This window comes from Chelonia mydas, chromosome 4, assembly GCF_015237465.2.
Source record: "Chelonia mydas isolate rCheMyd1 chromosome 4, rCheMyd1.pri.v2, whole genome shotgun sequence".
In the NCBI taxonomy this organism is placed as follows: Eukaryota; Metazoa; Chordata; order Testudines; family Cheloniidae; genus Chelonia; species Chelonia mydas.
This window is the reverse complement of record NC_057852.1, coordinates 125,641,901-125,666,636: the sequence shown is the minus strand read 5'-3', so window position 1 is coordinate 125,666,636 and position 24,736 is coordinate 125,641,901. Positions and strand designations below refer to the sequence as shown.

Below are 24,736 nucleotides of genomic sequence, written 5' to 3'. Positions count from 1 at the left end.
AGTGAAACAGGGACTGATTATAATGAAACAATTCAATAAAAATACAATACCCTAACATTATATAGGAGTACATACTGTAAGGGCGCAAAAAATATTTGGGGTGAGTTATCTTGAAATTTCTGTAGTTGTATTATTAAGCTATATTGAGGAAGCCTAAAGCATTTGTAACAGTGCCCTTTTGTAAAACTCCTATAAAACAGATCTAAATGATTAGAACACACATGGAAAATCTTAAAAATAGCCCCCTCCCCCCCCCCCAAAATTCTAAACGTATGGAAAATAAGAGAAGAGAGTCTTAGGGTGGGGGAAATTAATTAGATAATATAAGTAAAAGAAAATAAAAGCTAAAGGTTACAGAAAGCAAGCTGTCAAAGGCAAATGACCATGAGTGTACAACTAAACTAAGGCTCGAAACAATAACGGTGTATAGTGGGAAATTGGTAATGGCAAGGAATTGTATAACAAACCTTCCTTCTTCCATAGAACTAATAAGACACTTGCCAGTTGTTACCCTAATCATTCTGGGCCCTGATCTGCAATGTGCTCCATTCTTCATTCAGATTCCGAGCAGGCATGGAATAATTTAAAGGATCAGAGCTTTTGCTTGTCTATTGTGTCCTTTTCCCCTCTTTCCTCATTTTGTGCCCTGCCACAAAGAGCTTGCAATCAAGAAAAGAAAGGATACAAACTGTGTGTGCGCCCAGCACACCGCATATTGTGGGTACCACACCAGCATGAATAGTATCTAATAATTAAAACAACTTCATTTACATATCAGGGAGCTATTTAGATATCCACCTGTCTTACAATGATTACATAATATTTTCACTAGATTTTCAGAACAATGTCCTATATTGTAAAAGGAAATGTCCAATATGGTAAAGGGAATTGTTCCCCGTTTTTTTTCTAATTGGCCAACAGTTGCTCACACCTACACTACAAAATCAGTGTATGAATTGTCACTTATTTGAAATACTACTTGTGTGGGGTGGGAAGAGGTTCTGTCCCTTTATGTGAGGTTTGCATTTGAATTAATATTTCCTAGTTGTATAGTAAGTCCATAAATCGAGTTATCACCTTAACTTGTACTGCAAGTGCATATTTAAATCTTTATATTCGATTTTTAAGGGCAAAGTATATATGTATTCTTTATAAAGATATTTAGTTGGTTCTGAACCGCAACAGATGCAACTGGCAATTAAAACTTTTCCAGTTGTAATACTTCTGTCTGAATTATTTTGTTTTTTTTATTCTGACATAAAAAAAAAAAGGGGGAACTGCAGAATGTCTTTGTCTAATTCAATGCTTTTGAGAGCACTAATTCACTCCTAGCACTGTGCATTCTGTGTTCAACATCTCACTGCAAGCTCTAAAGAAACTTGCTTTAGAAAATACTGTTAACTAGCAGAAAATGTTCAAAATATCCATCTGGTTTGTTAACTTTAAAACAAATATTTTCATGAATAACAAAGAATTGAAAACTAACTTATTTTGGAAGGTGTAGTATAAAAATTCGGATTGCTTTTAGCAAACCACTACCACTTCTGTTTTTATTAGCTTGCTTCTGTTAAGTGCCTGCAGCAGGATTCTTTCAGTATTGTGTCCATGATGCAATAAATAGGTCAGGCATCCATTAGAAAGCAGAGAAAGAGGCTGTTTACCAAGTAGTTTCCTGTATGAGTGGAACTCAGAGAGCTGACATTTTGTTGAAACGCAGCTGGTGTTTAAATAAGTTTGAAAGCTTTGCTTACTGCCTGCTGAGAACCTCTAAAGTGACACATTGCTTTTAAGATACAATTGATGTGAGCTTTAAAAATATATATCTTATTTAATAACAATGTTTGAATTTCTGAAGCTTTTTAAAATATAATGTGTGCACACTGAGTTGCTCTAAGGTTGTTCGTCAGAGTGCTCTTGAAAGAGCAAGTTTCAAGAATATACAAAAACTGTTTAATGCTAAGGCTATGACATGATGGTAGAAAATTCAAAGTTCAGGTTAATACTCATGCTTAATTCATGCAGCCTTTTTAAAAAAAAAAAAAACAAAAAAAAAAACAAAGGCAAAACCTTTTACAAAAAATGTTAGGGATATATTGATGCTAACTTCATTCTTTCTGGCTGTTGTCAGACTTTTTTACACCTATGCTGAAATTTTGTATATTTTATTACATTCCAGGGATTTTCAACACTGTCGGGATGCAAAAGATATATAATGTAGTCACTAGTGGTCGGTAATCATGAGAGGCTTTATTCAGATGCTGATAAAGGCTTTTTGTACTCAACTAGATCTGAGCTGGGGACGGGGGAAATAGTGCTGTGTACACAAGGAGAAAAGGGAAATAGTCAACGCATTTCAGATCCATTTTTGCAATAAGTCTAGGGTTGGCCAGAGTCTTGGTTTTCCTCATTCTATTTTTGTTTTCTGAACAGGTGGGTAAGTGGAATAACTTCATGGTGCTTTTTCAGTACAAACTTGTTTGACTGCAAGTAAAGGGGTTCGAGATAAGAAAGCTGTTCTAACATGGTCCATTGAGCAGAATAAAGAACATGTCCTCCCTCATAACGGTTTACATTCTGTGTTCAGTTATTGCCACTGCCTGATTAATATTATATATTCAGTCATATCGTGCGTAGAGATCCATGTGCCTTGTATATCTTGTAACTGAGTGTACTGCAGCTGTAGTTGGAGTAGTGAGTGAAACGTTGTGAGTGTTTTCATTTTCTCTTTGATTTTCTCAGTCAGATTTGCTCTGGTTTCTGGTTTTGTGTCAAATTGTGTGCACGCGCACGTGCGCGCCTGCGCGCGCGCGCGCACACACACACACACACATAATGATGGCATTGAAGTTATTTTATATAATTGCTTCTCTCCCATGATAGGTATGTCAACTTCACAAAGAAATCTAATAAAAAACCTAGGTCCTTGCCCCAAAGTTGACAAACTCATCCTAGGATTTGAGTAAACTGCTCTTTCTGCCTATTACACCATGATCTGCAATGAGAATTTAGCTACCAATTTTGGTGATGTATTGGGCAGAATACATTTATAGCGCATTCTGTCATAGTTGTATTGATTCACCTGTGTTAATGATAGTAAAAACTTGGTCCATCAGAAGAGTAAGCGAATGTGGTGTTCAAGCCACACTGATGTGCCATTTTTACAGTTACTTTCTTGACTGTAGCAGCCCTTTTAAAAATTTGAACTCAACAGGATAGCCCTAAGAGATACTATAAACATTTCAAGATGTCTTCACTGAGTTCTTGGGAAGGAAGGAGTTTCACTTGGCGAGGTTCAGTTAGGAATCTGAGCTTTCATGTGATCAGTTAGTTCAGTATTCTTATCTGCCTGCAGTGTCAATTAAGAATTTAAAGGAATAGCCAGTATATAATCTTCGGGGGTTTTACTTTAATCGTATAAATGCTGGGTGAAGCTCTGGTCTCATTGAAATCAGTGGCAAAACTCCCACTGACTTCAGTAAGGCCAGAATTTCACTTGCTGACTTTAGTTGTCTCCTGTAGCTGAAGGAATTGTTGTCGGTGTGGTGTGATAGGATACGACCTTTCCTTGAGTGGTAATTATTGATGGTACTTGGTCAGGCTGCTGAGAATAGACCTGACTAACTAAAATTACTTTCTTTTGGATAGAAGTTTAAGTATTGTACAAAACCCTTCCACCATCCACACTATTAAATTATCTCTGTATGAGACTCTGTCATCTGCTCCAATAACAGTTGCAGAAATTCAGTCAATCAAATCTCATGCTTTATCGTTTCACGCACGGTGTGTATGGGAGCATACGAGACAAAGTAAGACACCAATGGAAGAGGATAGACAAAGTTGACACAGAGGGATGGAGGAGATAAACAGCCCGCAGTCTATCTAATGGTCTTATATCCTTGTATGGGAGAACTGTCCCTTACTTCACAGCAGGGGCTTTGGGCAGCAAACTCACCTCCCTTTTCTCAAGTGTTACTTTGCATCTATTTCTAGCCTCCCTTTTTGCCTGCCTGAGTAATGAATTCAGCCTTTAATTGGAGGTGGGGGGCTCTAGGAGAGGAGGCTCTAGGAGAGGAAAGATTAAAAAGGTGGGAGTGGGGAATTGGAGAAGAAACTTACCAGCTGGCAACAACAGAAATAGGACAACCTTCATGTTAACGTACTGTGGGAAAATGTTTGAGATTTTTGTGTTGGCTTCTGTTTATTTGCTCCAGTCTTCTGCAATATGGAGTAGTCACATTTAAATAGATAAATAGAAACAAATAAGCTTTGCTCTCTGGCTTATGCAAATGAACTGAATTGGGAACACTGCTTGGTTCATGATTCCCTGAAAAAGACCCTGCATGCTCAGCATTAATTCTGGCTTGGTTTTGCATGTGCAGTGAACTTGGGACCGTACTTGATATCCCTATCAGTTTGCCTGGCACGTGTAATAGTGAGTGATATTTGATTGGAACGCTCCCACTAAAAGTGAACTGTCAAGAAGAAAAAGTCATAATGGCTAGTTTTATAGACTGCTGCTGAACTGAGGTGACATTTGCCCTTTGGCTCCATAACTAATAACAATAATTCTCAGCTCTTCTTTGAGTGTTGGTCCCCATGTGCGTGCCACTGGGCGTATATGCACTCCATGTGCCTGAGACCAGAAGACCTTGTGCTCTGATCCAAGGGTATAAGACATGGTATGGACTGATTCCACCTCTTCATTTCCTTCTTACCACCACATGGTCTGAGACAGAACACTCCAGTGTCCATGGTCTAACCCTTCAGCGTCATTCCTGTAAATATTGAACTGTAAATATTGTAAACTCTTCTTAGTTAGATTTTGGGGGAGTACACCCCCTCTTCCTTCCTGGCATGATACACTGATTAGGCCCGGGATTCATGTCTCCTGCCTCTGATCTTTCCCAGTCAGTGATGACCACCTGAGGTGCCTCTGCTGTATTAGAGAAGCTCATATCTCCACTAAGTGTAGAATCCACCACTCCTTCCCAAACCCATCAAGTGTGGGAATTCAGGAAGCAACTTATGGAGCAGGCTATCAGGTCTTAGTCATATCTGAGCTGTGCAGACTCATCTGTGTAGCGGGGTGAGGTGTTCCAAATGACAGACTTCGGTGATTAAACTTCTCTCTTCAGCAGCACCAGTAGGAGCAGGACTCAGGACCGTTGGTACAGAGTAAAGAGAGGTATGAGCATCAGTCAGTAGAGTCTTTGGTATTGGTGGACAAATGTTTACCCCATACATCATCGGTGCCAATTCTAAAGGTTCACAGAGACACAATTTATCATGTTGACAAATGCATCACTTCGCAGGACGTCACCATTCTGCCAGATCTGGAATCCTCCCCTCTTATCTGAACTGATCCTTCCAAGGGAGATTCTGACACCATCTAGCCACAAATATTATGGAAAAGACTGGTCTTCTATTTCCTCTACCAGCTGGTATCATTCCTCAAACAGTTCTGACAGCAATGGCCTTGGAGATGGAGCCCACAATTTCTTCATTGGGTGAATCTGGCATATGAGAGAAACTCTCAACACCACCTCCAAGGGACGTGAGCCTGAATGGAGGCTCCAAAATCTCTGAGGGCCCGTCATGACCACATAAGATGGGATTGCTCCCCTTCCCCCTCCCCTCCCCGCCCCCCCCCGGGACTTGTGGTACCTAATGCCTTTGGGTCCACTCCCACCCATGATAGATCCCTCTCCCTGGCCCTACTAGGGACTGCGGAACCTGTAGATTCATTATTCTGAATCCGTCTGGTCCCACAAAGAACATCACATACCTCTCCTCTGAGTAACCAGCCTGAACTATCCCCAGAACCCATGGAGGAGGAAGAAGAACCGGACTCAGTGTTACAGTCAGGTACATAGTCTTCCTCTCCTGACAGCATCCTTTTCCTCCCTACTCCAGCATCACTGTCTTCACCAGACAATCATAAGCAAGGGTTGATGATGTCCTCCAGATCTCCTTTGAAGAAGTCAGTCATCCCACAAATTCATGGACATTTTGCAAAGTATAGAATGTACTAGGTTCGCACTCCCAATCAACAAGGCTATCCTAGACCTGGCCAAAGAGCCATGGGACACCCCAGCAATATGTGCACCCACTTTTAATAGGGCAGAGGAGAGATACTTTCTTTCTGCCATGGGACCAGAATTTCTCTTGACTCATCCTGACCAAAACTCTCTGGTGATTCAGGCTGATACAGAGAGAAGTAGAAAACCATCTGTCCCTATAGACCAGGAAGCCAAATGCTTGGACCTCCTAGGGAGGAAAGCATTCATGTCTACCAGCCTCCAATTCTATATAGCCAACTATCAGTCCGCACCATCTGTTATATTCTCTGATCAGAGCATGAGGAGAAAGAGAGCAGAGGGGTGGACCAGTGAACAATAGTGGCAAGAATCTTCTGTGCTCAGCCACATGGAGTGCACGTGTACCCACTGTGGAATACAGATGAGGGTCTTTGCCTCCTAGTTTTCTTTTAATACATTGAGGCTGGTCCCCTTTTCCAAGTTATCAAAGTAAGACTGCTGCTACCATAATACAGTCAGGACTCAGAACAATTTTTGCCTTCTTGAAATTACTTATCCAAAATAGGGAGCTGTGTAGAAACAGTCTGTCCTATATGATTTCTATGATGATGTGGTTTGGGCCAGAAGAGGAAGTGGGTATACTGAAATATCGCTAACGAGTGTTCTCATGGTATTGATGACCTGGCCAAAACTAGGGTAATGTAGAGTCTTATAAAATTCTTTTTGAACATAACTTTCCAAATTTCAGTTTGAATTCAGCCAAAAGATGGGCAGCGGCAGAATGCTGTGAATTTATAATAGTATTTTGAAACTGGTTAGCTTTTTCCTTTTTGCATTTTTAAAAATGTACTCCTGAGGGAATTCTGCACCAAAAATTAAAAATTCTGTATACAATATTTTACACTTCTGCAAAATTCTGTATATTTTATTAGTCAAAATAACACAATATAATCACACCATTTTCAATTATTTGCTGACAAGTATTTTGAAATAAATTACCAAAATAACTGAAAATGGTGTGATTATATTGTGTTATTTTGACAATTAAAATATTCATAACTTTGCAGAATTTAAATTTTTAAAATCTTTTGGCACAGAATTCCCTCGAGTACCAGGGTTCTGGTTGCAGGCAGCTCGGTGGCAGGTCTGGGTGCAGGGGGGAATTGGAAGGCACAGGGGCTCGGTGCAGGAGGAATGGGACTCTGCAGGGGAGTCCAGGTGAAGGTGATTAGAGCTCAGGGGGTAGGGGCTGGAGGAGTGGGGCTTGGTGGGGTGGGGGGTCAGGGTACAGCTGATTGGGGCTCAGTGGGATGGAGGTCCGGGTCTGGCAGGGAGTGAGACTTGGCAAGGTGGGGGATTGGGGGACTCGGTGGGTGGGGGGAGCTCCTGATGTGAGGGGGGCTCAGTGGAGGGGGGTTCCAGGTGCATGGGTGGGGGAAGGGGTCAGTGCATAGGGAGCTGCTTCCCCTGTCCATCCAACCCCCATGCATCCGAACCTCCCCTACCCCTCTTCCTGCTGAGCCTCACCCCCCCACACACACACACACAGAACCCTAACCCCGAGTCTCACTCCCCTACACACCCAGACCCCACCCCCACCACCAAGTCCCATCCCATGGTGCAGAGCTTCCTGTAGCCAGGGGAAGTTTCTGGGGGTTGATCTGACCTGGCCCCGGCTGCTCTGTGCAGGGGAGGGGGAATTCAATCTCCGTCCTCCTTCTCTACCCACCCATCTGGGACTAATATCCCAGACCCGCATGCCTCCAGTGATTTACCTGTCCCCCAGCTGCCAGGGAGGGGTGAGCGAGCACTGGTGCAGCTTCTCTTTGCTTTCCGATTTTTCTGCTGTGCCGCAGTGGTGCAGAATTTCCCCAGAAGTATAAAATGGACAGAATTATTACAGCCTAGAGCAAACATAATACCTTGCACTAACATAACATAACATTTCTGAGCAAAAGGCCTCAAAACAGTTTACAAAGATGTTTAATTATCCTCTCCATGTTACAAATGGGGAAACCAAGGCACAGAAGTGGCTTGCCCATAGTCAAAGTGAGATGACGGGAATAGATTCCAAGGCCAGAAAGAGCCATTGTGATCATCTAGTTTCACCTCCTATAGAACACAGACCATAAAACTTACCCAAAATAATTCCTAGAGCATATCTTTTGAAAAAACATCCAGTCTCTATTTAAAAATTGTCTGCAATGGAGAATCCACTGAGACACATGGTAAATTGTTCCAATAATTAATTACCCTCACTGTTAAAAATTTACACCTTATTTCCAGTCTGAATTTGTTTAGATTCAGCTTGTAGCCATTGGATCATGTTATGCCTTTCTCTCCGAGATTCAAGAGCCCATTATTAAATATTTATTCCTCACATAGGTACTTATGGACTGTAATCAGGTCGCCCCTTAACCACAGATCTCCTGACTCTGTCACATGGTCATCAGTCCACTAGACCAATCAGCATCCTACTGAAAATAGGGGATTTATAGTGGAAGTGTTGAACTAGCTCTGTTAAAGGTTAGCAGATACTATTGTAAACTCACACACAAATATACTGCTTTGTTTCTTAATTGATTGTTTTTAAAATGTCAGCTCTTGAAAAAACTGGGCATTCGTAAGATGACTACTTTAAGTGTGCTGTATAGAGGCTCCTGAGAGCAGTCCTAAAGTATCTGCAAGCCCTAGTAACTTCATGTTTCTCAAGGAGTTTTTAAATGTTAATCCATTCAAAGTTTTTTTTAAAATCACTTTTAGTTTTGTTTTGACTAAGTTATTTTGGTTCGTTTTCTAGTCTTTGTAGACAAAATTTATTTGAGACACAAGGTGGGTGACGCAATTGTTATATTTGGACCCAGCAGTGAAGGAGACAGACACAGGGGGAAGCTGATTTAAACACCGCTATCTGCTGTGGTGACTATTGTCTGGCAAGAAACAAAAGTGAAGCTCTGCTCTGAGTACAGAGTGCCTAAGCATTTAAAAGGGCATGGCATGACATTCCTCCACCCTATTTTTAAAAAATACTTCCCAACTATATATACATTGTCATTTATGTGGCTAACATAAAACACTGTATAACCTAACTAAAAGTTGTGGGTGGACTACCACAAACTTTCAAGTTGTAAGGGATTAATCTGCCCTGGGCTTGCACTTCACTAGCTAAACAGGTTATAAATTCAGGCACATCACTGATTTTCACACTCTCTTGATGATGTGGTGGTGGTGGTATGGTATTGTTCTGTACAAAAGAAACAGTCGGTGGTAAGGAATCAACTGGCTTTGGTACCAGAGTTCCTTCCAACAAGTCATTGACATTAGGAGTTGTAACAGGAGAAGATTCAATTTCAGGAACAGAAAATCCTGCTGGAACACCCCGGACTCTGATACTTGTCAAGGCTGCAACTAGCCCATATGTCGTTTCCTTTGAAGTACCATTGGATAGTTTTACCACAGACAACAAATGTCCTTTACCTGTCCTGTACCTATTCTGCAGGTATCCATTTCACTCCACAACCGTAGTTGTGAGTCCACATTAAGTCTCCAACTTGAAAAGAACAATGGCAAGTCTCATATCATCAATCAGTTTGCATAGCTTGGTATCTGGCAACATGTAAAGGTAACATCAGGATGTAGCAAGTCCAAACAGGTACACAAAGATTGCTTCAAAAAAGAGTTGCAGATTCCTGTGTAGAACATGTGGTGTGTTCCTGTAGACAAGCAGGACATTGTCCAGTCTCTGCTGATGATTCAAAATAGACTCGGTTTTTAAGGCATGCTTAAGTGTCTAGACAAAGTGTTCCACTAGTCTTTGTATAGCAGAATGGTTTGGAGCAGTACAATGTGCTGAATTCCATTTGAATGAAATTCTTCTTAACAGAATTGAAGTCCATTGTCACTCACCAACTGTAACAGTAGACCATATAGGCTAAACAAGATACAAAGATGTGCGGTGATCTTGGTAGCTGCAGTAAATGGGTATCCGCTATGAACATACAAGCTTCGAATGGTCCAGCAAAGTCCACCTGAATATGTGATCAAGGAGTCTCAGGCCACAACCAAAGGTGTAGACAAGCTGAGCCAGGATTATGCTGAATTTGTTGACACATAATACAGCACTTTGCCTTCCTCTCAATGTCTCTGTCAATCTCTGGCCACATGACTCCGGGCTTTGGCTTTCATCCATACATAAGTGATTTTGGAATGATCACTCTCAGGCCCTGTAAATGCAACCATGAATCACAGATAATTCACATGACGCTGTGAATTGTGTAAACTGGGGGTTTTTATGATCGACGCTGTACCCTGTCGTACCATTTCTTTCATAAAAGAAATCACACTGAGATAAAACACTTTATCTGAGGTTTCTTTGGGTTGACAGAAGCTTGGACATAGTAGGTGCAACAGCCCATCAGCATTGCTGTGTTGAATCCCTTTATGGAATTGAATAGTCTAGGAATGAGCTAAAAATAGCAATGCCCAGCATTGCATACAAGCAGCAGCTAATGAGAGAATTCCATGTTGAAGTTAATGAGCTGTGATCTGTCAGCAAGGTAAAATGTCTGCCATGCAGATAGGTATGGAACTTCCAAATTTTGAAGATAACGCTGAGAGCATTATGGATGGACAGTTCTTGCTGCATTTGTGTATAGTTCTTCAGGTGCGGTGAGTCTTTGTGAAGGGAAGGCAATTACTTTCTCTTTGCCATTAGGAAAAATGTTAGAAAAAACTGCACCCATTTCATATGGTGAAGCATCACAAGCTAATTGCAATGGTAGTGAGGCATCAAAGTGCATAAGAACATTGGCTGATGTCAGTTCCTGTGCTTTCTTAAATGCACATTCACGTTCTTTAATCCTTTTTCCTTTTTTTTGGCATGTAACAATTCATGTAAAAGTGCCAGTACTGTCGCCGAATTAGTCAGAAGTTTACTGTAGTAGTTAGTTAATCAGTCCTAAGAATGAATATAACTGTGACATGCACTACCACCAGAGAACTTGCAGAATCCCTTCTCTTTCTCTGGCGATTTCCTTAAGCCCATGGCATCAGTTACATGTCCAATGGATTCAGCAATATTGCAGTAATTTGCAAATATTTTGGCTGGCTGTCTGACATAATGATCTTCACGGCCACATTGCACATCTGTCCAAGTTCTTTTTGAAAATTTTTGAAAATCTGTCCAGTGTTTCTTGAAGGTTTTGAGGTGCTTTTGTGATCACCTTGATCTTGGTCCAGTTTACCTTGTGCTTCTCAGGCCAAGCTCTGCTAAATAATGGTGGATACTTTTCAAACCACATACCAAGGTAAAACAACTGATCTAGTTGAACTTTCACTTGGAGTATCCATTTTGGGACTAACTTTTCTATGGTATAAGTGGAGGTTTCTTCCAAAGGAATTTGTGACAAAGTCTGGTGATAGGTAGATGCAGAAGTCAGTGAAACAGCAGCTTCCATATCAAGCTCCATACTTGTAGGAACTCCCTCGATCGAGGGTGTGATCCTTATGCCAACTTCTGACAACACATGCAGTGCTAGGTCTTAGTCAGTATCACTAGAGCTTTTGCCTTTTTCCATATTATGAATCTCCAACTTTCGTTCATTCTTAGGTTCAGTCATCATAGGTGTCTTCTTGAATGGACAGTTGCTAGCTGATCATTGAACTGTGCAACAGGTCATGGCAATGCGTCCTTTCTTCCTTGTACTTCCTGCAAATGACCTAGTGTGCCCGGCAATCCTTCACGAATGCATAGTTTGTGCACAGTGACCACACAGAAATTCCTTATGTTATTCTTTCCTATTCAGGTGGTAGTCTTTGCGGTTCACACTAAATTATTAGAGGATTCTTCCATGTGGTTTCCATGATGATAGCTACTTCAACAGCCTTCTTGAATGTAAGCACTGATACAATCAGTAACTTTTTCCCAATCCGGTCATTGTGTAATCCAAAGACAAATTTGGTCACACAGGGCATCGCTTAATGTTTGTCCGAATTGATAATGCTGTGATTACCTTTCCCAAACTGAAAGAAGGTTCTGTGTAGCTCGAAAACTTTTTCACCAAGAGAGGTTGGTCTCATAAAAGATACTGCTTCACTCTGTCTTATCCTGAGACCAGCATGGCTACAGCAACACTGCAAACATAATTTTGTTTAGGCATACAGTAGCTCAGACTTTGTCTTGCTCCTCTAAATACTCAAACACTTAGCAGGGTGTGTGTGTATAATTAATTTCCTGTATGAAGTTCTGTATTTTAAATGTTTACATATGTCTGCATGGAACAACTGTTCCTATTGAAGGTTTACTAATTTTACACTATTGTATATTAACATGTGATTTGTAATAGTCCTCATTGGAAGTGATTTTTTTTTCTGAAGACCCTGTAGTTCAAAACTAAATAAATGCTCTCATGTTATGGGTGATTTGTTTTCTGGATGGCTTTTGTAATGGTCTTGTCCCAGCAAGCCACATGCTGATATTATGAATTTGTTTTTTGAAAACATATTATAACTTGAAATGCTTGGTTCATACTTCTTTTCTCCCCTCATTCCTCTCATGCATACTGTGTGTACAAAGTATTACACATCTAGACTCTCTGATAGAATCAAGAGGAATATAAGGAATTCCTGAGTTTGTGTAATTGATATTTATAGAGTGTCATAAGTATTACTGTAATAGAATACATGCTGTGATGAGAAATATTCATGGGGAGCCTAGAAAGTTATGGGATAAATTCTTTGAGATTAAAATCATTCTTGCATTCAAATCTGCGGGATGTATTTTCAAGCATTTCAAACACATTGTCATCTTTGGATTTTGTGTACTGAGTGCATAATCTACAGTTAAACCCTCTTTGTTTTTTGTGGAGATCCTTTGTACAGATTACGTAAATGCATTTATCTTTCAATAAGAAATCCATTCAAATGAGTTTATATTTATTCAAGTGTTCTACATTCGATATTTCAGACATGCAAGAAAGCATTTCAGTCAGGCTGAAGGAAGTCAGCTGGATGAGGTCCGACAAGTGATGGGAATGTTGGCCTTTCCTTCAGACACTCATATTTCCCCCTATAAGGTAATTTTTCTATCTATAACAGGTTGAAAATTGCAAGGTAAGCATTGGGACAATATATTGATGAATTGTATGTGAAATATTCTTGTGTTTAATTTTCACTGCTTAGTATCCATCATAAAATATCCATTAAATATCCACTATAGTCCTTAATTTTAATAATTTTTGCTTATAAAAATCAATCCAACTAGGTTCATTTTATTAATTGCATTTTTAAATCCATTACTTTGTGAGTGGAGAGATGATGACAGGAAGTGTCTAAACACACAATATTTGTCTAGTATTAAAACTAGGTGTATAGATATAGTAATTACTGGTAGTAACCACACCCAGACTTGAGTTAACAATGACCAACAAACTTCCTGCAAATCATAATTACCTTTTACATTACATTCCTATTTATAAAGAAGTTTTGATTATCTCCTTTGCATGCCAAAAAGGAAAACCTGCTAAATAGTATTTCTCAACATTCGAGACAAGAAAATAGAAAATGATAAAACAATTCATTTTACATAAGTGAATATAGCTGTGCTGTTGGCCATTTGTATAAATCTTAGCTGAACAGACAAAGCAAAACACTCAGTAATATTTTAGTTAGTAAATAAATGCTTTAAATAAGTAATAAAATTTACTGTGTTGGTAACAGTATTTTAAAAAAAAAAACTTATTTTAATTTCAAAGGCCTGAGAGAAAACAGATTGGATCATCTTCCAGAAGTCTCTCTTGAACCATACTACTGGGTAGAAAGTGTAAAGCACTTATTTTTTAAGATGACATTTTTATTTACCAGAAGGAGAATGCATGTGCATCTTCATGAAGCTCTGCTTAGCTGAACAAGCAGAGAGTTTAGACCTTCGTGGAGCCTGTGTTTTTGCTGCAAATCTCAGTTTGGAGAAATGCAGAATTTGAATGTGATGGTACAAGAAAAGAAACTACTATGATATTATACTATGACCCTATTTTTTTTTATATATATATATATATATATATATAAATAAATATCTCAGAACAAAGGACACTGCAAATGTTATGATGCAGGCTTTTTTCTGGAAATTAATTTTAAAAAAAAAGGGGGGGGGGGGGTTATGTGCTAATTCGTTAATGATCATTTTCATAAATTGAGAGCCAGGAAGAGCAGACGTGCACTTATTAGCCAAATCTCAACTTGCTTTCTAATATCTTGCGGGCATTATAGAAATACTCTAATCCCAGAGTGGATTGTTTTTAACTCAAAGTGATTTACATAATAATTAAAATTGGTGAGTTAAATCAAGTCGGAAACCTAGTTTTCAATCATGGATTTTAATCTTGCTTGGCTTTTATACTTCATTTTTCTAAAGAAAAGTTGGTACTCATTGGTTGGTGATCATTAAAACACATTTGATTTGCAACTAAATATAACCTTTACACTAAATTTGGTGCTGCTTTTTGCTAACCATGAGGATAGGCAATATCAATACATATTCAAGCAATTATATAGATTAACATACATGCTTAAGTTTTACATTTTTAATTAGAAAATGGTGAATGACATTTCTTATGTACTAAATTCACTTTTTACTTGTAATTTGAGTTGAGCTGCATTTGAACGGAAACTGAAAATCAACTCCTAGTTTCTCAACTTCAAGTGAATTAGTGACTTACTTGAACTGGTTGAATAAACTGACCTCGTGAAAATACTCTGCAGAAGAGGCTACTGCTGTCAAAAGTTGGTTTAGCACTTTAACAAACTGTGGTTCTAGGTGCTTAGCCAGTGAATCTACCAGTTCAGTTGCTTGACTTTCTTTGAAACCTGACAGCAACCATATAGTGCTTAATATTATTTGTATTGAATTTAAATAATTAATAATTATAATATGTTTAGGGCTTAACATAGGTTGTCATTATTTCAAATTTAATTTTAAATAGATTTATTTTTAAAAAGCGAAAAATAAAAATCCAAAAAAATTTAAATCTGCTTTTGTCCACACTGACTCTAACCAGTGCTTACATTCCTGATTTATGTAAGAGATGCTCTAGTGTTTGTTCAGCCAGATTGTTGTACTGAACAAATAGTACTTCAAGGATTATTTTTATATAAAAATCTACATAAAGATTGTGATGGCGCGGGACTCACCACCTCGGCGCCTCCTGCTGGCTGTACTGGGAATTAACTCTTGGTTGCCAGTGCACCTTCCTCTAGTGGTGTCTCACTGCCATCACTTCTGTTCCACCTCTAAGACCTGCGTCACTCCCCAGACTGCGGTGTCCTCTTCTGGGCACGGCCCTGCGGCTGTGCCCCACTTCGCTTTCCCCTCCCTTCTGGGGGAACCAGCTGTCTGTAGTCCATCAGCTTGCCACTGTGGCCTACTGCAGCCTTCGATCTAGCCCTTCACCTCAAGGGGTAAACTTCAGTCTGAATACTGGCCGCCACCCCCCCCTTGGCAAGTGAGGGGGGGGAAAGGCAGAGGGGTCCACAAGCCCTCCTCTTATTGGTTGGGTTTTGCACAGCCTCCCTGAGGGCTGCTTTAACCCTCCATCAATCTGTGTGGGGCAGCTGCCACATCACAAGGATGTTGACAAGAATGTTTGTGGGGGGGGGGGGGTGTTGTTTTTTGCTTTTGGTATAGATGTCAGTGCCTGCTCCCAACTCTGGGGCCTATTTTGACGGTTTTTCATTGTTGTTGACTTTATAAGTGCCTAGAATTAATCCTAATTAGACATCTTTGGAATTTGACTTGTATCCAAGAAATAATATTCAGATCATCTTTGAACTCAGTAGGAGTTTTTTTTTTCTTTAGCCTCTTTGACATCTTAAAATACTTTTCTAGATTATAGTCACATTGATGCAGACTATAAAGGATATTTAAAGACACTAGAAAATCTGTGCACCCTTACTGAATCCACTATCAAAATGTATATCAATCATTAAATATAAAGTGGGGCAAGGGACATCAAATTGGGAGAGGGGGTAGGAGACCATTTTTATATATTATTTGTTTTCCATAGGTAGCAGATTGCTTTGGAAATGGTTTCAGACATTGTTTAGAGGTGACGCTGCCAATCACAGAAAAGCTTCACAGCCTCCTAGTAACAACGTATCAGAAGCCTCAAGTCTTCTCCAGGGATTTGTTAACTGTTAACAAGGGGTACAGAGAATTATTTCTCCCTTTTTAAACAGTAATAAGCCATGTGCCAGGGTTCATGTACTCTCAGAGAAGAAGGAGCTGGGGAAAGCTATTTAAACAAAAATGATTTCTCATAGCAATAACCCAGGAAGAGGACAAAATCACTGGGCATGCAGTTTGCTGGAAATGTTTGACCTTACTGCCTAAATATATGCAGGGGAGATTTTCATAGGCACAAAGAGAAGTTAGGCTCCCACTAACTTTGAAAATCCCCCTCTGTTGCTTTGTAGCACAGTCATCAATTTGGTACAGAAATTAGGATTTTTTTAAAATACTAAATGCCCAACACAATCTCATGAACCTTCGAAAAGCAATTTTTTTTTAAACTCTTCAGAGGTATATTTGTGAGCCCCAGAAACAAGTAATCTCTTGGAGAGATGATTTTAGGAATTTCCAGAGGGGATAAAGTTATCAGAAGTAGAGAACTCAGCCCAACCATTCCTGCAATAAGATGGCAGAATTTTATCACTAGGCTAAAGAGCTCCCAAGAGCATCTTCTAGTTTAGCTGTGGAATTCTGTATTCAAGCACTACAAAAGGATATCTGGGTACAACGTAAGTAAAGGGCAAGCCTCTACCTGCAATCCTTCCTTGTCCTTACTTTGGCAGCAAACTGTAGCCTTCCATAGCTTTCCCAATTTCAAGGGAGATCTACAAGTTGATGCCCAAACTAGATTATCAAAAGTCTGCTAAATTATTTGGCAGAGTACTGTGTATTTCATCTGCTTCCAGTATCCTCCTGAGTCTCTGTTCTTGGCAGAAAAACTCTAGAACTGTACATATAATATACAGCTGGCTGTAATACAAAGGAAGCAGTTTTTGAGATATAAGCATTATTGCCCAGCAATTATTATGATCACATATCCTTAAAGTTGCATATAGCAAAACATGTTCAGAGACCATTTTCTAAAGTTGGGGACAGATCATTTTTTGCCTTTTCTCCCAGTAATGGAGCTAAAAATTTTTAATGAGAAGTTTTTTGTATAACTATTAAAATGGTGAGGTAGTCACAATCTATTTCTTAAGCAATAAACTATCTAGTGGCAGTGTCTTCTAGTTGGTGATGTCATCCTTACCTTATAGTGGTTTATTTCTTCATTCCATTTCCATTGATACCAAATTTCTTCATTTCTAAATGATGTATAGAATATCACACCTGTATACACTATGTGCTAAGTTTATTTCTAAAATGTGACTACTGTAGAAGAGACTTCATGTGGCAGCAACTGTAGGTTATACATACAAAGAGAGGGAAGGCATGTTTAAAAAAAGATGAATTCCTTAGCTTTGTGTGACATACATAAACTCGTTGAGAGAAACTAATAAGCAATATGTTTTCATTTTGCTGCAGAACATTTCTAGGCAGAATCTTCGAGTACAAAATAAACTTTATTTTTGTGAATAATGTACAGTTCTGCAAATGCTGGTCATTCTGTGTATTCTACTATGGTTACATATGCACTTCATGCACCTGAGAATGGAGAATTCTAGCAAGTAGTGTCCCTTGGTTTGCACCTGTACTCTTGCTTTCCTTGTGCTCTGTGCCAAGGGTACAAGGGGCGCTGTGGACCAGTACCTCTCTAGTTCCTTCTTACCGCTGTATGGCCTGGCTTGGAAACTCCAGTGTTCAGAACTGACACTTTGATAATTTTTTTATGCAAATATTTCAAAGTTTGTATAGTTTTTTGTAAGTTTGGTTAGTAATTAGTTAGAATTCCTGCTTTGGGAAATCCGGCATGGGACTTTTCTTAAAGCCTGGGCATAATCTTTGTGTCTCCTGCCCCTGCATATTTTCAGTCAGCGGTGATCACCAGTACTGCCTCAGAGAAACTTATATCTCTGCTAAGTGCAGTATCTGACACTTCTTTCCCAGTCAAACATGGCAGGCAGGAGAACTCTGGCTTCAGAAGCACCTAATGGAACATGCCATGAGGCTCCAGGCTGGATAGACCTCCCTGTACGTCAGTCTGTGACAGAGAAGTGCGCCTCTTGGCTTGGTGTCTGACTGAGGAGTGGGAATGACTAGAGTGAAGGACCCTTTGTCTGGGTCACTTGTCATGTGAGTATGGGGCACTCTCCTAATCATAAAAACAGATCCCCCTCCTAGATTTACTAAGAGAAGGGATCACTTCCCAACCTCATCCAGGTCGGGCAAGTCCTCGCACACGGGACACAAGGAGTTAAGTCCTCCTAAGCCGTGTGGCTGTGATCCAAAGGCATATAGAATGAAAGCTCCTTCAATACCATTTGCTGCATCGTCATCAAACACCGACCATGGCACCAGCACTGGGCACTGAAGGACTGAATTGTCCGATGATGACCACGTGGTCAGAAGCTCCTTCACCAGCAATACCATCAGAGCCCCATAAGGAACTACTGATTATTAAGAGTCCCTTTACACTGACTCCAGCAGCAACAGACAATGAGATGCAGCCTCCTAGGCTCCAGTATCCTACAACACACCTGAGGATATCTTCATTCTTCCAGTCTCCCCTATTGTTGGGGCAGACCCTCACCAGGGAGATTCTAACAGGGAAAAGCCTATCTTCCATCCACAAGCTGCAGCTTCCCAACACTGGTACTGGACCTGAGCTTCCCAACATCAGGAGAGTCAGACATACCGGTGGAACCATCTTTCCCTCCTCCCAGGGAGGTCAGCCCAGATCGAGATAGTCTCCTACTCCCATCCCCATCCCTCCAAGTGGGGACTCCCTTCTCAGAACTGATGGTACCCAATGCCTTGGGGACAACTACAGTCTACTTTGAATCCCTCATATTGTCTTTACTGAGGGTCATGTGCTCCAATTGGGATCCTTACCACTCCTTCCCTCCAAGAGACCAACCAGAGCCTCCTGAGCCTGTGGAGGAGGAGGAATACTAACTAGATCTGCCAGCACCACTGGTTCCCACAAATATTCTATCCTCCTCATTCAATGAGGCAATTGCTCCTGCCTTGCCATCTCCTCAGGACAGCCACAAACAGTTCCAAGCACCACTTTGGAGTGTGGCACAAGAGCTCCAGATTCCTTTAGAGGTGGTCCAGGACTCACAACACAAGCTCCTGGACATCCTATAGCCATGAAATCTGCCTGAATGGCACTCCCAGTCAATGAGGCCATACTGGAACTGGTAAGAACTATATGGCAAATGCCAGCTACCTGTGTCCCTACCCAAAGAGGGCAGAAAAGCAGTACTCTGTCCCAGCTAAGGGAGCAGAGTTCTTATTTTCCCACCCTTCCCTGAATGTCAGTATTCACCCTACTGACAGAAGATTCCTTAGATTTGTGATGGGTCTCAGCCACTATCAATATAGGGTATTCCCTTCCAGTTTAGCAACTGCATCCACTTCACAAAGTGTTTTCTGTAGTAGCAGCACAACTCATACAGGGCAGCTCCACCATCTTCCCGTATCTAGATGACTGGCTGCTTACAGGCAGAACACGTCCAGAAGCTGTAGCTTCACTGTCATCACTGCTCCATCTCCTAACATCTCTGAGAATCTCAATGAACATGGACAAGTCTACCCTGACTCCAGCCCAGTCTCTGCATTTCATAGGAACTACCTTAGACACAGTAAAAGCAAGGGCTTATCTCATCGACCGATTCCAAGCCATGGGCAGACTGATAGATGAGATCATGCACAATTTTCAAACATCAGACCAGATTTCTCTCTCTCTCCTGGATTACATGGCATGATGTACTTATATAACACCATTCGTCAGATTGCACCTCTGCTGTAAGTAGGATTGGCTTCTAACAGTATTTTTACCGAGCATACAGAGCGTGAACACTGTAGTGACAGTCCCCACCATGGTAAGGGCCCCTTTGACCCCATGGAAGGATCTAGCAAAATTGTGCATGGGCGTGCTTTTCCCATCTGCCCATATCCAACAGGATGTCTCAGAATCCTGTGTGATAGGGTGGGGGGCTCACATGGACAGTCACACTGCGCAGAGCACTTGCATGACCCAGGAACCTGGGATGCGCATAAATCTCTAACTACAAAGGAAGTTAAACTCTGGAACAGACTTCCAAGTGCGGAATCCCCTCATTGGAGTTTTTTAAAGAAGAAGTTGGACAAACACCTGAAAGGGATGGTCTAGGTTTACTCGGTCATGTCTCAGCACAGGGGGCTGGACTTGACCTCTTGAGGTTCCTTCCAGCCCTGTATTTCTAGGATTCTGTACCACCTGTAGCCTCACACCTCCTCCACTGGGTAATGCTTGTCATTCACTCACAGTGGAACATACACAAGGACCAGCATTCAAAGAAGAAAGTGAAGTTACTTACCCTTTGTAACTGGAGTTCTTCAGTATGCGTGGGCCTTATCTGTATTCCACTACCTGCCCTCCTTCCCCTCTGCTTCAAATAGTCTCTGATTTGTGGTAAGGAAGAAATGGAGAGGCATCGGTCCACACTGCTCCTTTTATATACCCTCAGAATGGAGCATGAGGAGAGCAAGGGTCACGCCAACAAACGCTCTTTGCTAGAATTCTCTGGTCTCAGGCACATGGAGCACATGCGGAATACAGATAGGGACCACGCATCTCAAAGAACTCCCGTTATGAAGTGTAACGTCCCTGTCTTATTTTCATGAAAATGAACTGCTTTGTAATTACAGGGTTTTTTTTTATATATGCACTCCACAGGGTTACAATGTACTTGTAAGGATGCAGGGGGAGGAGGGGAATTCTTAAACAGAAACAAACTCATACCATACGTTTTCTCTAAACCAAAGTTATGCTAAGCTTTCAAATTAACAAAGGCTTTTCTCTGAAACTAAACAACCTTCCTGTTGAATTTTAATGCTTAAAAAAAGATTGAGCTGTATGGCCTGCATTAGACTGTTTATTACCATCCATGTAGTCCTGTCTTGCAAACAAGCATCAGCAGGGTTAGCCTGATTTGAAATGGAAAAGTTCATGCCTTTTCAACAGACATTTGTTTTCTGGCTTTAAAATAGACATTCCAGAGCATTAATTTTGTTTAATAAATGGGCCAACATTCCAGAAAATTAAATACTAACAATGGTAGCAGGCATTAAAGAGTTCGTATAATCTCCTTTAATAGAAAAGGAGTCAAACATATCTAGAACCACCCACAGATCATTGTTTTTGATGGGGGCAAGGACGAGTGTATGTACTGTTACACATATACAAAGCATCTTTGAGAACAATCATTTTCTCAAACCTTTTCTATAAATTGATTCTGTTGTGTGTCCCATATAAACTATAGCATTTTCTTTGAGCCAAGGTGTTATATTTATACAATTGCATTTACATGTATAAAGTGGAAGGCGTGTTTTAAAGCTGAGACTTTTTTTGTAAAAATATTTTTTATTTTTTCCTAATACACCAGTGCTATAAGGTGCTATCTCTTTATTTTATGTTAATTTCAGTCATGGGGGAGTGGTATGTAATTTGCTACTTTAAAACAGTTTTCTGCAAGAACTATATTGAAAGTACTTACAGCTGTGTTTTTTCAAACAGGATCTCTTGGACCCTGCACGATGGAGAATGCTGATTCAGCAGTTTAGATATGATAATTACAGACTACATCAGCTGGGGAACAATTCTGTTTTTACTATAACACTCCAGGCAGGCCTTTCAGCTATAAAAACACCGTATCCTTTAATGCAGAATACCAATGTGAAAAGCATTAAAAAAATTGCCTTGTAGACAAACTTTTTGAAGAATATATGTGAAATTTGAATACTTTCACTTTTCATTTGTAAAATATGAGTATAAATGGGCATATCTCTGCTAAAACAAAAACTTTAGTAAAAACAAATGGAGGCAATTAAAAACAAAATGCAAAAAAAACCCCCAAAATACAACAGATGCTACATACAGTGTATACACGTTATACTTGGCCGGCGGTCTGGTTTGACCTAGAAATAATACATTTGCAGTAGTTGTTGATTAGAATCAGAATTTAAAAAGAATTCCTTTTATTATCATAAAATACAATGCACTAGGGTAAAGAGTATGTGAATATACAAGGAAGTGTGCTAAATCTTTGAATTTCTTAACCAGTCCCTCCCTCAGAACATTTAAAATAGGAATTCTGACCGGGGCCTTCATGCTTGCAATAGACAAGATTCTTGCAGATCCCTCTCCCACATCAGAAGCTTCACCCCTTTGCTGCTTATTCTTGTTTTTTTTATTTTGTTTTTGTTCTGAAGTGTACAAAATCAGTTACCCTTTATGTGCTTGTGAAGTTGAAACAAAGAAACTCATGGGTCACTGAAGTTCTGTAAATTGCATAAGAATACGTACCTCGTGTGTACAGCAGATAACTTATCAGCCATTTTCACTCAGTGTCCTAACAAATTAACTCTTGACTCATTCGATGACTATTGTTCTTTGACTTGCTGTTATACAGACAGTGTTATAAAGAGGATGGCAGTTCAAAAAACCCAGACTGCCCTGTGTGTAGCAAATCTCTGAACAAGCTGGCTCAGCCTCTGCCTATGGCACATTGTGCCAACTCCCGACTAGTCTGCAAGATTTCAGGGGATGTAATGAATGAAAATAATCCTCCCATGATGTTGCCAAATGGATATGTCTATGGATACAATGTAAGTGTTTCGTGTAGGGACTCCTGGAAGTCTGAGCGGCTGGTGGGTGTACATCCTGTAGCATATGAGAGCTCTTGAATTTGTCGGAAGGCAAATCTGAGGCATCTTGTATGTTTAAAGGATGGGGTGAACTATTGAGTCTCACAACATTGTTTTAAGAGACTTTATTTTTATTATTTGATCAGGAAATTATTAAATATGAATTTAAATGTGAAACCAAATGGGGTTGGGATGAATCTTTAACTCTTAATCACGAAAAGTTACTGAGCAAGGTTTTTGTGAAACATCTTTACATTATAAAGTAGCTACTACAAACAGCATACATTTTGTTCACTAACTGTTGAAAGTTAATGTATTGACCAGTTATGTTTACTGTTCAAAATCTGATCACTTTTCATGGCTTTTTTTTCAGTCCCTGCTTTCTATTCGTCAAGATGACAAAGTAATTTGCCCAAGAACCAAAGAAGTCTTCAACTTCTCACAAGCTGAGAAAGTCTATATCATGTAGGTCCATAAAATACATGATGAAATGCCGCTGGAATTTTGACACAGGATTTATTGGCATGCCCTGGAGAAGGGCGGCCTTATGTGTGGCAAAGAAGCAAAATCTGCCACCTTGGGGATCAGACCTGTCGGTGGCATTATTGTTTCTTGCGACCAAAGATCAATGAGCAACAGTACACACTCTTAAAAAGAGAGGAAACATGACTTAAGTTTGTACTTGAAAATAAAACAAATTTTGATTGTTAGCGTTTTGTAACATAAGGTCAAAAATTGGACTCATCTCAAAAATACTTTCATCTTTCAAAGGAGAATTTTCTTTAAAGATGGACATTTGCACTGGGGGAAACGTTACAATAGATTTGAAACTAAATCCATTTTCCTTCCCTCCGTTTTTCACAATTGTCCAAGGCCCTTTTGTTAATTATCGAAGATTTCAGTTAATACGAGTGTGTTCTCCTTTAAGCTGCTCTTTGCCTTCTTTTCTGATCCTCTTGTGAAGTAATAATCCTGAAATGGGTCGTTGTAATTAGTTCCATGGGAAGATACTGATGTCATTGACACAAGACTGGCTTCACTGGAGGATCAATGAGAGACTGGTTTGAAGGAGTATGAAATCTTTTTTTTTCCCCAAAACCAAATTTTTTAAGGAGGTTGCATAAATATCAAGAGGAACTGAGAACATTTCAGGCAAAATACACTGCTTGTTTGGATGTTCTTTTTCCAGTTTACCATAGTGTTAAAGTCCTTCTAAAGTTATTAGTTATGTGCATAGGGTTCAATATCAAATCATTAGTGCTACTGCCTTATTTCTTGCTTTGAGAATGTACTCACATGAAAATCAGCTGGTATCCTTAAGTGTTGGGCACAGTTTGGAAGATGCCTTGCAGGATGATTACATAATTTTAGGGTCTAAATAGTATTCATTACTGAAACTAATAGTTCAGTTTTAATTACTACAGAACACACCCTTATGACTTTTCAAGAGAATAAACCATTGTAGTTTAAACAAAACCATATTGTAGAGGTTTGTATTTAGCGCTTATTTTTGCATGTTGATGTTGATTAGCTAATAAAAGATTGTACATGTAAAACCTGTTAATAAAAATTGTTTTCCATTTCTTAATGATACAAAATTAGAAAGATGCTTTGTATTTATAATGCAAACAAGTTTCTTTCCCCTTTTATAAGGACATCTCTGAAAATGGAAGTTCCCCTTCTTTAGCAGTCATCTTGTGGAAAAAAATTAAGGAGAATCTTTGGTCATAACAGTTTTCTTCAAGCTTTTAAAACTGAGCAACCTGACCAGATCACCATGATTAGTTTAAAATTATCACTCTGTATATGATTTTTAAAAAAGTGCTACAATTCACAGCCTTAT

The 24,736-nt window shown here is 39.8% G+C and overlaps 1 protein-coding gene across 8 annotated transcripts in view; it reads left to right on the top strand.

The window, feature by feature from the left end:
* MAEA (macrophage erythroblast attacher, E3 ubiquitin ligase) overlaps window positions 1–24,486 on the top strand; it is a 112,787-nt gene extending 88,301 nt beyond the window's left edge. For 6 of the 8 annotated variants that reach the window (XM_027826180.3, XM_027826178.3, XM_007063698.3 and 3 more), the window contains 4 exons: window positions 13,003–13,111; window positions 21,764–21,897; window positions 22,659–22,854; window positions 23,267–24,486. In XM_027826180.3, the coding sequence (XP_027681981.1) occupies window positions 13,003–13,111; window positions 21,764–21,897; window positions 22,659–22,854; window positions 23,267–23,362 (535 nt within the window). In that variant the 3' untranslated portion in view covers window positions 23,363–24,486. Of the gene's footprint in view, window positions 1–13,002; window positions 13,112–21,763; window positions 21,898–22,321; window positions 22,855–23,266 lie in introns of those variants that run through there. The other 2 variants (XM_043544842.1, XM_043544844.1) reach the window with 1 other exon arrangement.
* Window positions 24,487–24,736: the final 250 nt, after the last annotated feature.